We start from the raw sequence: 14040 nt of genomic DNA on the forward strand, positions 1-14040 counted from the left end.
TAATGAACAAATACAGTGGTCATTTACTGCACAATCAGGTTTACAAGGCAACATCAAGAGTTAATCAGCATAAACTGCTGAAGAAAATTTGTGTATGTGGAATAAATCAAACATTGTACTTTAACATCTTATTAGGTGTCCAGTTACAGTATACTTTCTAAGCACTGGTGTAAAATAAGCTTCTATAACTTGGAGACCTTTCTTCACTGCTCCCCCCCCCCTCTTTTTTTTACCCCAATAACACACACTCAAAAGAATGTTGTTCTCCCACTTTCTTTTTCACGCTTACCTCCCTATCTTTTGTTAAATACTTAAAATTATCATGATGACTGTTGCCTACTTTAAATGATGTCAATCAATGAGGTGAGATTATTCAAAATCAACAACCAATGTTGCAACTCCCATTGTTCAACCCCTATCAGCTAATGGAGGCTTTGATCATTCACAAACAAATGCTGGAGCACTCAGTACATAGAAACAAAAAAGAAGGCTAGTATTGTGCAGGTAAGCATCCGAAACTTCGTAAGAATTCAGAACGGTCAGCCTGGCTAGTAGGCTGACATATATTTTAGAACAAGAACAATGCAACTAAAATGACAAAGAAATAATATAAAAAAAGTGGCATTACAACTGGGCAAGGCAGGCAGGCAGCCACTTTCTACACTCCCAATATGGGATGACTTTAGTGGGGCAGCTCAGTAGCAGGTAGCCTTTGCCCCTGCCCTATCCAACAAGTACACCTCTCTTAAGATTTTAATATGAGGGCTGATCCAGAAATAAGGTTCCCATCCATTTTAGAAATAGACAATGTTGTTTATTCTGACAGAAATTTACATCATTGGAAAGATGAAACTTTGCTCTATTTTTCTACATAATCATCATCTTTTTCTATGTATATTTGTAGACTATGCTCTGATTTCTGTATCCCAATGTCATAGAACTCAGCCGCCAACCCGTTGAGGAAGCGTTTCACCTCTTCTTTGACTTCATCGTCGCTCTGGATGCGTTGGCCCCTCAAATGTTCCTTTAACTTGGGGAACAAGTGATAATAATTAGGCGCGAGGTCTGGACTGTACGGTGGGTGGGCATGACAGTCCACCCAAAGTTTGTCAAAAGTTTCTGGATTTGACAGGAGACGTGAGGTCAGGCATTGTCGCAAAGCAGTTACACTGGTTGCCAGTCATCCTCACCGGCAGTTCTGGATAGCTCGCCCGAGTTTTTTTTTTTTTATTATTCATTCATTTATTTATTTATTATACCTCAAAGGTCCCTGAACAGGACATTACATGAGTGGTGGGCACATTGAAAAAACGGCGTGTCAGGTTAGGTAATGCGACTCGAAAGATGGTCTTAGATGGCAGCTTTGAAACGAGAAATGTCAGTGATGAGGGCGATGTCAGAAGGAAGGGCTGTGTATAGAAAAAAAGAATTTTGATACGTAGTGGAATGGACGCATGGTAGATACACAGCATTAGGATGCGTGTGGCGGGAAAAACAATGGGCTGGAATGATGGCCTGGTTACCTGTGGGCTGTAAATGAAAGAACCTAAAAAATAAAAGAAGACGAGCACTTTTGCGGCGGGAGGTGAGCGAGAGAAGACACAACCTGGATTTTAAGGCTGAAACACTTGTGTTGTTGGAGTAGTCAGAAAGAATGAATCTGGCCGCTCGGTTCTGAGCCGCTTCATAGGTGTTAATCATATTAACCTGATGGTTGTCATAAATAGCACAAGCATATTCTAGTTTAGTTCGGATTAAGGTTCTATATCCTAGTAGTTTGACTGAGGGAGATGCTGATGACAAGTTACGGCGTAGATAACCTAGTAATCCATTGCAGGAATTAGTTAACTGATTTATATGATGGGTTCAAGATAAGTCACTAGATATATGCACGCCTAGGTATTTAAATGTTTCACACTGTGTTAAAGTGCAGTTGTTAAGGGAGTAGGACTGTACTACATAATTACGACGTCGATGAAAGCACACGTGGGAACACTTACTGATATTGAGGGACATGTACCATTTGCTGCACCATGCCTTAGTGTTGCACAATAACTGAGTTTATTCTTGTCCCACGTTCCATGAAATCGATCAGCAGCATTCCCTTACAATCCCAAAAAGCACTGGCCATGACTTTGCCAGCAGAAGGAGTCTGTTTGAACTTCTTGCGACTGGTCACTCTGGGTGACGCCACTGTTTGGATTTTCGTTTCATTTTGGGAGTGAAATGAAACACCTACGTGTCGTCTCCCATAACGATGGAGTCCTACAATCCTTCCTTATCTTCTTGACACTAGTGAAGAAACTGGCAAGCACAGTCAAGGTGGTTCTCCTTGTGGTCCAATGTCAATAGCCGCGGTACCCATCGAGCACAACACTTGTGATACCCCAATTTTTTAGTCAAAGCTCTTTCCACTGTACTGTAAGAACTCCCAGGAATCTGAGCAACAAGTTCACGGACGGTGATTCTCCTGTTTTGAAGCACTTCACATTGGACCATCTCGATAACCGCCTTCAAAATCGACGATCTTCCACTCCATTCTTCATCGTGAACTTCCTTCCAACTGGCACCAAGCTCCCTGCACCACTTTCGGAGATGTTGAATGGAGATACACTTGCCGCCATACACCTCTGTCAACTGACAATGAATATCCACGGGTGGTGTCCCTGTGGCGTGCAAAAAGCGAATTACGGAACAAATCTCGCACTCGGCAGGATCCACAATGGAAATCTCCATATGGGATGGCTGCTAAGCCAAGAATGAGCAGTGCAATGAAGCGCGGCCGGGGGAATAAAGAGTGAGGGAACAGCCGCGCGCAGCAGTGTTGCCGGATTTCACCTCGCACCTTCCTGTGTGGCTGGAGCTCTTTGGGAACCTTATTTCTGCATCAACCCTTGTATCCTCGAGGGAGCATCGACCGACATGACAGTTAGTACAGTGTCATTGAGCGCATCTGCAGAAGTAGCAAGAGTAGGTGCATGCATGCAAATGTCCTCCTGCCGGAACATCATCTGCTAGGCTATTCCATTCAGCACGGCATAGCCCCTACTGCTTATGAGTTTAACGACAGTCAAACACAGCAAATGGGAGTTACGTGGCATGTGCATAAAAACATGCGTGGGTGCATTTGTTTGTGCTTGCAGTGGAAGTGGAAGGGACTACATCAAGCACAATGAAATAGCTTAGCAGACGATGCTTCGACAGGAGGATGCTCTGTGCCACATACGTCTACTTTCGCTACTTTCGCAGATGTGCTCTGTGGCACGGCACTGATCAATGCTCCCACAAGATTATTAAAAAATTTGGAGAGCTGTACTTTTAACACCCCTGCCGAAATGGGCCCCCAGAAAAAAAAATTGAGTCATGATGATGAGCTTCTGCCAAATGATATCAATGAAAAGATTAAAGTTAAGCAGCTTAAAATACTGAATATTATCTTAATATGCAAAATATTAACTGGAAAAACACCTCTTAAATGAATAATTGAAACATAATAAGAAAGCAAAGAGCCTGCTAAGTCATAACATGCCAACAAAGCTTTCTGCCAAAATAAGAAGCCATTAAATTTATAATGATTAAGGCTACTGCACTACATCCAAAACCAACTAAAAAGGCCCACTGCACTACATCCAGAACTACATATGTTGCAGTACTCAAACCATCTATGTATTCACAACTGACATGTATTCACATCTTAAGCAGGCACACAACCTATTTCAATAAGGGCACAGTTAATTGCGTTCCACTGTTCTCATATATTTCTGTGACATGATGCATGCTCTGCAAGCCTCCTGATTTGCTGTCCTACTTTGTCATGTACCATTTTAATGCCACGTGTGCAAAGCTGATCTTTGCATTATGAAATTTACCTGATAAAAACCTGATTCAACAGCGTGTTTTCAAGCCATACATTAAAGCAGCTATAAGACCTCCTCTGTAACAGCAAAAATTTTAATCATGCTGGTGGTGTTTTAGGCTGCTTCCCAATTATGTTACAGCTATCAAGCCATTACATTAAAGAGAACCTGCAACGCCCCCAGGAAACTTATGCAGCACTGACAGACCGCCACATTGCAGCAATTCTGAAAATGTGGGATGTCGCACACTAAGGCTATAGTGATTGGTTAAGAATATTATGCACACTTGATGTTTGTATACTATCACAAGCACTGTGCAAGAAGAACATAATTAGGTATTACAGTCGCCATTTAGAGTGCACACTACACAAAGCAATCTAGAGAATCTACACAAAGTTTTACTAGAGATGAGACTTAGGACACTCACTACTATTTCCATCCCTATTATCAGGTGTAGTCTAAAATGGCTCTCACACGGGCATATCCTTTGGGCAAGCAGCCAGCAACAGGCTTGCATTGACATAAGCAATTTTCGTTCGCATCTGCCCTTAAAACACATGTATAGTTAGAGTGCAGAGCCAGCTGTTACAGCTGTGTATTTGCTCTACTCTTTGCATACCTCTTCTCAGGCTCCGGTTCGACAGCTGTTACAGCTATGTATTTGCTCTACTCTTTGCATACCTCTACTCAGGCTCCGGTTCAACAACACTAAAAAGCCATAATGCCATTTCCGACAATTCTCTACTTCCAAAATCACGCAAAATTTGCTGAGTCAGTTTAACGCAACTTGTTTTAGCACTCATGCTTCTTGGCAGTGTATTCTCACATTTACACATCAAGTATGGCCGACCAATTTGAGTTTGCTCACTGAGCACGTTTGGCCATCATGGCACACCAACTACCTCTACAGGTCCATGACATTGTGCTTTGCTGCATGGCGAATGTGATTGAAAGTGCGAAATGTGATAGCTGAAGCTGCCAAACATTGAGCTGAGGATTACCTGTCATTTCCTGGCATCGTCTTGGAACTCATTAGTTGAATAACATATTTGCATTCACCAAATTTTCATTACCGTCTTAAAATTAGCACTTTCACATAAACAGAACTAGAGCAAAAACACCAGTCTTGAAAAGTTGTTGCAGTGCCTCTTCAAGGAAGCTACAAATCATATTATGTGTAAATGAGAAGGTCTTTATCAAACAAGTGGTGTTTTAGGTTGGATGTAGGCTCAGACACTGCTCTCAGGAACTTTTAAAGAGGAATTTGCATCAAAATTTTGGATTTCTTATTTTTTTTCTTGTTTCTCTTGTCATGATAGAAATGCCATAGGATGAACACAACAGCGCAACCCTGGTACAACACATGTGCAGGAGCTGCACCATGTATCTTGTTGATTACAGCATTTACATGATACAGGTTGTACAATACAGGACCACAACTGCTTATCAACCAGACACTGTATAGAATATGCAACCACCAAAGACCCGTAATAAAATTTCCAAGCAGTATCATTCGAAGCTTTTGCTGTCACCATTGTTGAATGTAACCTGCTTTAGTGCACACTGACATGAACACAAAATGCTGACATTTTGTTTTCTTTTCCTAATGTTTAGCTGCAAAGTAGCTTAAAAATTAAATTATGGGGTTTTACATGGCAATAAACCACGATTTGATTATGAGGCACGCTGTAGTGGGGGAATCCGGAAATTTGGGCCACCTGGGGTTCTTTAACGTGCACCTAAATCTAAGTACACAAGTGTTTTCGCATTTCGTAAGGCACAGATTGCAGACACTTGATGTTGCCAATAGCAGCCACTTAAAGGGGTACTGGCATAACATTTCTTTACTTCTCATTTTTTGTGTTAAAGGTATTGCACCTCAAAAGCCTAGAAACAATACTGACAAGTCACCAAGTGCCCTAAATAATTTAATACAATAAGTTTTCTTCATACAAGTTTTGGTTTCGTTTCCCAGGAGGTGCACAGTAGTGAACAAAGAGCTATGATAATTTGCATTTTGGGTGCACCAAGTTAAGCTGCTCGGAAAGTTTGATGCTGTGTCATGCAAAACCGCTATCCTTGGGCAATAGCCTCTTGAACACTTATTGCCATATTATGTTATTTAAACCACATAGCTCACCCATCGTGCACGCAACTTGCGTATTCCAAGAATTTATGCATTACAAGAAAACCGGATACATCAACCAGTATATGAAAATATGTGTGCACTGGAGAGAGAGATATTAGTGATAATTGGAGAATGTAGCCAAGGCTTGGCATGCTAGTGCATGTTTAATCTGTAATAAAAGATAAAAGAAAGAGAGAAAAGAAAAGGCATACAGACGTACATCCACTCACACACAAACTTGTAAAGATAGGCAGTAGTGAGCACCATCAAATGAACAAAGTGGAAAGTGGAGCTTTATGGCACGCACCGTTACTAAACAAAATGTTATGCATCCCTGTCCCTCTGGCTGCAGAAGCACACACCCTGTTTGACATTACTGAAAAAAATTGCAGCAACTAATAGCTTAGAAATGTTGGTAATAAATTGGTAATGAATGTTTCACTGAAAACCACAACAGCATATCGTTTTGTTCCCTACTGTATGTGTCGTGATGTCATGGCGTAGGATGTTGCGACGGTTTCACACTTGCTCCTGCTCATTCGGCAGTCTGCTATGCTGCTACTCACTGCACAGCATATGTAGAAGCATAACAGACCATGGAGTGAACGAGTGTCAAAACTTCACGATATCCTGCTTTCACATGACCATCTTCTGCATTATGACATGTACACCTTCCTTATACTCCGTAAGTACATATACCGCTAGTAGATTACTTAGGGTGCTCTGAGGCTGGCTGGTATTATTTCTAGGGTTTCAAGGTGTAACACCTTCATGTAACACAAAAACTTCAAATTAGAAAATGTCATGTCAGTACTCCTTTGAACCTTTCATTGTCGGGTTTTTCCAGAGGTGACGCATCCCTAGCATCTGGTTTTTTTTTTTTTCTCATATATTATAAAAGTAACGCAACAGCAAATTTTTTTGGTTGTGCAGAAATAAAAAAATGTCATGGATAATGGCAAATGCTCTCTTGGTGTGGCTGTCACATTCTTATCTGGCAAAAGGAATGTCAAAAAGTACATGGTGGGACAGAAATGCAGAAACATACTGGTACATCAGCGACATTGAAAGGGTTAAGGACTGGCTACAGGGACAATGCACCAAAACTGGCTGACTAGGGATAAGTGTCAGTTAGCTCTGACCAGTCACATTCAAACACAAAACAAGCTATGGACTGGATAGCAGCAGCTCGAAGGACAACATTTATGCTGAGCTTATCTTACTATCATTTAAAATGGGCTGCATTTCAAGTCCATTGGCTGGTAGGGAGACCTATGTAACATGGAAAGACAAGAAAAAATTTAGTAATGTCAATGTAGACAAGCAAGCTTCTTGCATGGAAATGAGCAGCTAATGTTTACGGACTATGCAGTGACACTAAAGAGTTGTATTTAGCATCACCAGGAGAGAAAAGCATGTTCATTCTACTCATACTGATGCTGTTTTCTAACACAACTTATGCTCTAGGGATCTCACTTTTTTCGCAGTTCTAATTTTCCGTACCACCACAAAATCAAACCCAGTATAGTATTTTTTTAAATGCAGTATGTGACTTTAGACAATATAGATGCTTCATTACCTCTTTGACACTGATCTCAGTGTCATACAGCATGCTGTTTTAAGTCACATTTCAATCGCAGTGGACAACTTTGTGTTCACCACAGAGCTCTTGCTCCTGCCGAGCTATACTGTTCTGATGTCTGCTTGCGTGGCTGCTTTGAGCTCTTAGTATTTAACCAAAGAGAGTGTCTTTTGTTGTTGAGTAGAGAACTTGTCATTGGACTCATTGGTGCATTACCAGAGTACATGAACTTAAAAATGACCACAACACAAGAACATAGAAACATTGGACATTCAGCACATTGTTCATCATATTAAAGGTTGTGCCAGTTAGTGCTTGTCCAGTGTTTTTATGTGTCTATGTGGTGGTCGTTCAGCTAACATTAAATTCATGTACTCTAGCAATGCACTACCAACTAACCCAACTACAAGTTGTTTCTCAATACAACAGTCACTGACTTCAAGCTAAAACCATGCACTTCAGCCCCAAAGGTGGTTTGTCACACGGCACCTTTTGAAACATTACCGCAACACTGGCTCTCAAATGTCAACAACCTTGTTATGGGAAAAGTGTTTTCGTGCATGTCTGCAGTGTGTTAAGAGAAAGCATATTATCTAAGAAAATTCAGTAACCTGAAGCAAAAATGTTCCTTTTTTTGTCATTACTTTACCATTTTAATACCAGGTGATTATTGTCTTTTACCAACCTTGAACACTTTAAAAATGCAAACCTGTATATTAAAACATAGCATCTTTCAGGGTGCATATGTCTTTCTTCAAGAATTATAACTAGATATTAAACAGGAACCACTGCCTTACTGGCTATCACATTATAAAAAGAAGAAAGGAGGGGCAAACTAAAAACATGCACACCCAGTGGATATTACATTTACTGCACAATAGACTGTCTACAATATTTAAAAGCCTTTGTGCGATAGGTGTAACAGCCAGTGTTTTTCTTCCTTCCATGCATAGCAACAAAGACCTACATGAGCAAACTACTATAGAAAATTTTATATTATGAAGACATGCAATACACACATTCAGCTGTAAGGTAGCACAAATAGCACAAAACGGACAGCAAGAATGAGAACCAGATCAATCAGTTACATGCCACCGCCAACACAAGGCAAGAATAGAAAGAGGGCAATTTTAAGAAGCAGAACAAAAAGACAGCGTAGCTATGCTGGATATTTCTTTCAGCATGTTTTTTTTTTAATTTTGTGTCCCTTCATATTACACACCTTATATTCTGCAAAAATGCAGTCTTGGTAATGGAGCGCACAATTTGGGGTGCAATGTCAAAAAGAAAAACATTATATTCCATCACAAGGCTCTTTCAGCAGTTATCTGCCTTTTGTTAGGCAGACAAAGATCACTCAAAGAAGCTTTAAGCAAGCCACATATTTATTAAAGGGATACTAAATGCAGTTTTACACTTTGTTCGCTCCCAAAAATTTTGATTTCAGATTTCCCACACCACATTTTGTGGTTCTTACTCACATATGCACATATTTGTCATATAATGCAAGTTGAAAGTTTGTACTTCCGGCACCCCAGCACTGATGAAGTAAGGATAACAGCCAATTGTGTGTGAAGTGCTGGTGATTTTTATTGTAGTAGGGTGCTACCAGTGTCGCATAAGCCTTCAGCTTGAATTGGCTTCATTGCAATGTCTTAGCGAACTAGCACTTCGCAAAGTGGAGGGAGGCATCTGCACATGAAGCACTCAGCACATGACTCTTTCCTTAAGCAAAGACTGCGCTAGTGCACACAGAGGCTGGTGATTTCTACACTCTGTGGAAGACGCCTGCTCTTAACTACAATTCTAGCACAGACGAATTCAGACTGCCAAGCATGCCCCTCTGCACCTGGGCTCATCAAGTGGTCTCAAATCCACTTCCCAGAACGAAGTCGAGGCACCGTCTAGGGCCTGTTGCACACTTAGGGAGATTGAACTGGGTGAAATTCAGGCCAAGTTTTCCGTAAAGTCACTGATCAGCAAGCTACTTGAGAGGCCTGGTATCTCAAATTGGTTATTAGGTATGTTGGGAGCCTCAAAGACACTTTTCTGAAAATTGAATGAAACACGATTGCATTAAATGTTGGCACGGTCAACAAAGATAGGAGGGTGTCGACCAACTCCATGTGCATTATCGACTCGTGTCTTACAGTGGTTCATGCCAGTGCCAATCAAGTCACCAGCCATCAACTCTGCTGCTGCATTTTATGAAGAGCTCTAAACCTCAGCAGTATAGTGTACATTATTAATGGGTTAAACAGCTTGGTCAAATCCATCCTGACACATCATAATATTTAGTTTGTATAGCTAGTGAAGTGTTTTGTACTTTGAAGACCTTAAAATAAAATTTTTTGTTGTGTGATATAGGCAAATGCTTTGTTTTATTTTGCATTCTGTAATTAACTCTTTTTTCCTCTTTGTTCACAAAGATGTGACAATTTATGTCAGTTCTTTCGCCATATGAAAGGTAGAATATTTTCTATAGAATGTTTACAGACATAATATTCTGCTGTCTTGAAATTGTGCTCATCGGCCTGCGTGCCAGACTGTAATAGCACAGATGCCTTTGGTGAGGCTGTGTGGCCTATGGACTCTGTTCCGGCTTCTGTATGCAATTTAACTTTAATTAAAGAAGTGTAATTTACCAATCCATGCATGCTTACTTAATATTCCTCTAGTCTTTTTAAAAAGTGGCCATGTGCCCTCTCAATTTTTGCCTTCTTTAAAGCAAACAACCCTCACTTGCTTGTTGTGGCATGGGAGTAGCAGCAGTTGCACCAACATCTTGCAAAGTTGTCTAAACAAGGTATACAGGGCTTGTGTTGTCCACAGCAAACTGTATTTGTATTTTATCAACCTATCTGCTGTTCTTTGCAGCAACATGATCTTATAACCCAGTAACACAGATTAGTTTCAGTCGTCTTTGAGGTTGATCCAGATCGAATTTCTGGTTCATGATTGGCTCCTATCTGCATCTTGCACTGAGAAGCCAATCACGATAGAGAAATACAATCTGGATCAAGCTCAATGTCCATCTAAGGTGCCCCATGTGACGTACGTATTATATTATCTTTCCATCAGGACGTACAAGGATGCTTATATTTCACTGTAGTTAATATTATCCCAAAATGTTGCTGCTAGCGCTCCTGTCACTCCTGCCCCCAACATGTGCCTGTTCCGACGTGCATCATCGGCCTATTTTCCAATCCAGAGTTAGTTTCAATGTAATGTTCTTGCTGATAAATATTGTTCATTTTTATGCAAATTACTAATGTATAAAACGTTCATTCGTCTTGTATTAGAGTACGCTTCATGCGTCTGGAACCCTTATAAAGTGTGTGACGTCAACTAAGTCGAATCAGTACAAAGGAAGGCTGTTCGCTTCATTTGTCATCGTTACGATTGTAATTTTTCGCCCTCATCTGCAATGAATTCCTTGAATTTATCTCTTCTTGTATGCACAAGGCGACATACAGATTCCATAAAGCTGTTACATTAAACTATTCCCTCATGCTGTCAACTATCCGCTGATGATTACATCACACATGCCAGTGCTCTTCCAACCAGACGCTGCCACACCCTCAATCTGAAGCCTTTTTTTGCACGTACTAACATGTCCAAACACTGTTATTTCCCCAGAGTTGTCAAGTGCTGGAATGAGTTACCTGGTTCTGTTCGTGAATTGACACTGCGTGATTTTGTAGAAGCAATAGTGCGATAAGATTGCTTCCCCTTTTTTTCTTCTTATCTGTTATGTTCAACTGCCTTTGTTTCCGTTTATGTTTGCTGTACTCCACTCCTGCAATAGCCCTGAATAGAGCTGCAGTATTTGAAAATAAATAAATAAATAAATAAATAAAATAGACGACAATATTACGTGTGACAAAAGCCCCAGGGAAAACTAAAACAACCATTTCCTTGACCTAATGAAAACAACGGCATTGCCCTTTAAGCTACATGAAAGCAGTATTCAAAGGGGCCCCGGAACACTTTTTCAACTAATCATAGAATGGCCTCACTATAAAAGGATGTCGTATCATGAATCTCATACTGAAAGAATTTGTACGCTCCTTCAAGTATAAGTGAAGTTATGACACCAACATGCAACTTTCTTTCCCGTTTCGTCTCCACTAGCATGCTGGAAGCTACACAGGGGAGAAGCAAAGGGGGCAAAGCCCCACCCAAAATGTTATGTGTCTCGGTGGCAAATGGGCTTGTCATGGCACTTGGTGCCAGCCACAGTAGACTACGCTATGCAGCTAGACTACGCTATGCAGCATGTTGCTGCTATCTCGGAGGCCATGCACAGCAGAAACAGCTATGCGCAACTGTCATGCATTGGCTAGCAGTGGAAAGATTAAACTATTTTTGTCTTTTTGAGATTGCAACATATATATGTTTCAGTTATTTAACTCAACATTAGCAATTATGCATTACTGAGAATGTTTACGCAATCACAAAATCAGCCTATAGCTGTTGGTGGGTCCAGCTGCTTGCGATGATGCTGCATGACGACATTGGGGAAGCAAAGCAAGCAATTTTCCGGGAGGTCTTTTGCCACAATATTGTGAATTCCCTGCTGCATGCAGTGCAATAATATTTGGCTCACATGTTCACATGAGCCTCTTGTACAAATCGGCAACATTTTTTTACTATGTTCGAAAAGTGTTTCAGGGCCCCTTTAATTTTTGTGCCACAATGTTCCCTCAATCATAATCAAATGACACCGAATCCTCTCTTAAGACATGATTAGGACTTGTTACCATAATCATGGCACTAACGTTGTCACATTAAACAATCAGCTAAAAAAAAGAAAGAGGCCACAGCATCAGAATTCTTCATTGCTAGCGATTTCCCAAAGAGTGGTGCACAATATAAAGTTCTAAAAGAAATTACATCTGAGGGCAGTTTTCCATTCTATTGCTGTTGTAAAAGCCGACTCCTTAAATGCAGCTGTTCACATATGCTTGACTACAGTATCTTCTTTCTAATTTCTGAACACTGTGCAGAATTGACGTGCATGCGTAAGTGATCTGAAGTCGGATTAAGTGAGTTGCTCAGCCCATGAACTATCCTAATGATGGGCAATGACATCAGGTGTGTAAAATTTTCCTTCTTTTTCCTATTCAGAATCTTTTTTTTTTTTTACATACGTAAATCAGGCCGAGCTAGTAGTGAAGTTGTTGAAGCACAAAGCGTGCTGTACAGGGCTAGTGTTTTCATGCAATTACGGAAGCCGCACATTCCTTGAACTCTGAACGTCTTACTTCAGTTAATTATTCTCATGGAATGTAATTAAGCCCTATGCTCTTGCACACACACAATTTATTACACATGTAACTAGCTGCGTATGCAAAGCAAAGCGTTTTCACGTTTTTTTTTTTTTTTCGTTTTGTGTGTGTGTGTGTTTCTGTTTGGTTTCGAAGGTATTATACCGCGCGACATATGCGGGAGAATGCAACCGGACCGATCACGCGCTTTCCTACGTGTCTACGACCGCGATACAGACGTGGTAAAAGCGTGCATACATAAACAAAATTAGAGCCGTACCTGGGTGACTGAATAGAAGGCGGTCGACACGGGAGAGTTTATCGAGAGCCGTTTGGTCCCCAGGAGGGGAGCGTATCTGCTCGAGGATGTTGTGACAAGAAACTTGAGAGCTCTAAGCATCTGAACTTGCTAGGCGAACACCACGCTCCGGCTACGGAAAAAGAGGCCAACAAGGTGAAAGAGAAACAGAAACACAGCACAGACATGGTTTTTCTTTCTTTTTATGGGACGTCACTCCGATTACTCCGGCCCCAGCAGCATTGATACACCACATGTGAGCCTAGCGACCCAGAAAAGCTGGCGGCGGGAAATATGCTATCTCTCGAAAGGGAGCGCCTTTAAATAGTTCATCAACGCTCAGGGAAAAAGATGCAGCTTGATTTTTTGTCAGGCGCAGTTCAATGTGAGAGAGTTGAGAGAAAACCACAGCACGGAAGCAAGACACAAGAAAAGAAAACACAAATTTATGCGGAAATCCAAACAGCTTGTTGCATGCAGTCTTACGTTCTACCCTGCGGTTATGATACGCGAATGATGAAAAGCGAAATTTCGCTATACTTACATGAATGCAACTGGTACAACGTGATGCGAAGAAGCCGGAAAGGTCACGGGAACACGACCAACAGATACGAGGACACAAGAGAAGCGCCAGCCGTTTCAAGTAGATGATAGCGACAGGCCGAGACTCCTGCGACCGGGGCACAGCAGACGAAAGGTACGTCTACGGTGACCTATGACGTCACGTCCGCTATAACCTATGAGGTCACATCCGCCTATTTACTCTATGTGGCATGGCGTCTGTCTTTCAGGCCGCCATTGGAATTTGAACCTGGCAACGTTTAACGTTAGAACGTTATCTAGTGAGGCGAGTCTAGCAGTGTTATTGGAGGAATTAGAGGGTAGTAAATGGGATATAATAGGGC

General features: G+C 41.2%; 1 protein-coding gene across 2 annotated transcripts in view; it reads right to left on the reverse strand.

Moving 5' to 3' along the window:
• The window catches only part of Kyat (Kynurenine aminotransferase), a 107453-nt gene extending 93617 nt beyond the window's left edge, over positions 1-13836 (reverse strand). The window contains exons 1-2 of one of the 2 annotated variants that reach the window (XM_065428570.1): positions 13680-13836; positions 13118-13268 (exon numbers count right to left, since the gene is read on the reverse strand). In XM_065428570.1, the coding sequence (XP_065284642.1) occupies positions 13118-13237 (120 nt within the window). In that variant the 5' untranslated portion in view covers positions 13238-13268; positions 13680-13836. The remainder of the gene's footprint in view (positions 1-13117; positions 13269-13679) is intronic. The other variant, XM_065428571.2, reaches the window with a different exon arrangement.
• Positions 13837-14040: the final 204 nt, after the last annotated feature.

This window comes from Dermacentor albipictus, chromosome 1, assembly GCF_038994185.2.
Source record: "Dermacentor albipictus isolate Rhodes 1998 colony chromosome 1, USDA_Dalb.pri_finalv2, whole genome shotgun sequence".
Taxonomy (NCBI): Eukaryota; Metazoa; Arthropoda; class Arachnida; order Ixodida; family Ixodidae; genus Dermacentor; species Dermacentor albipictus.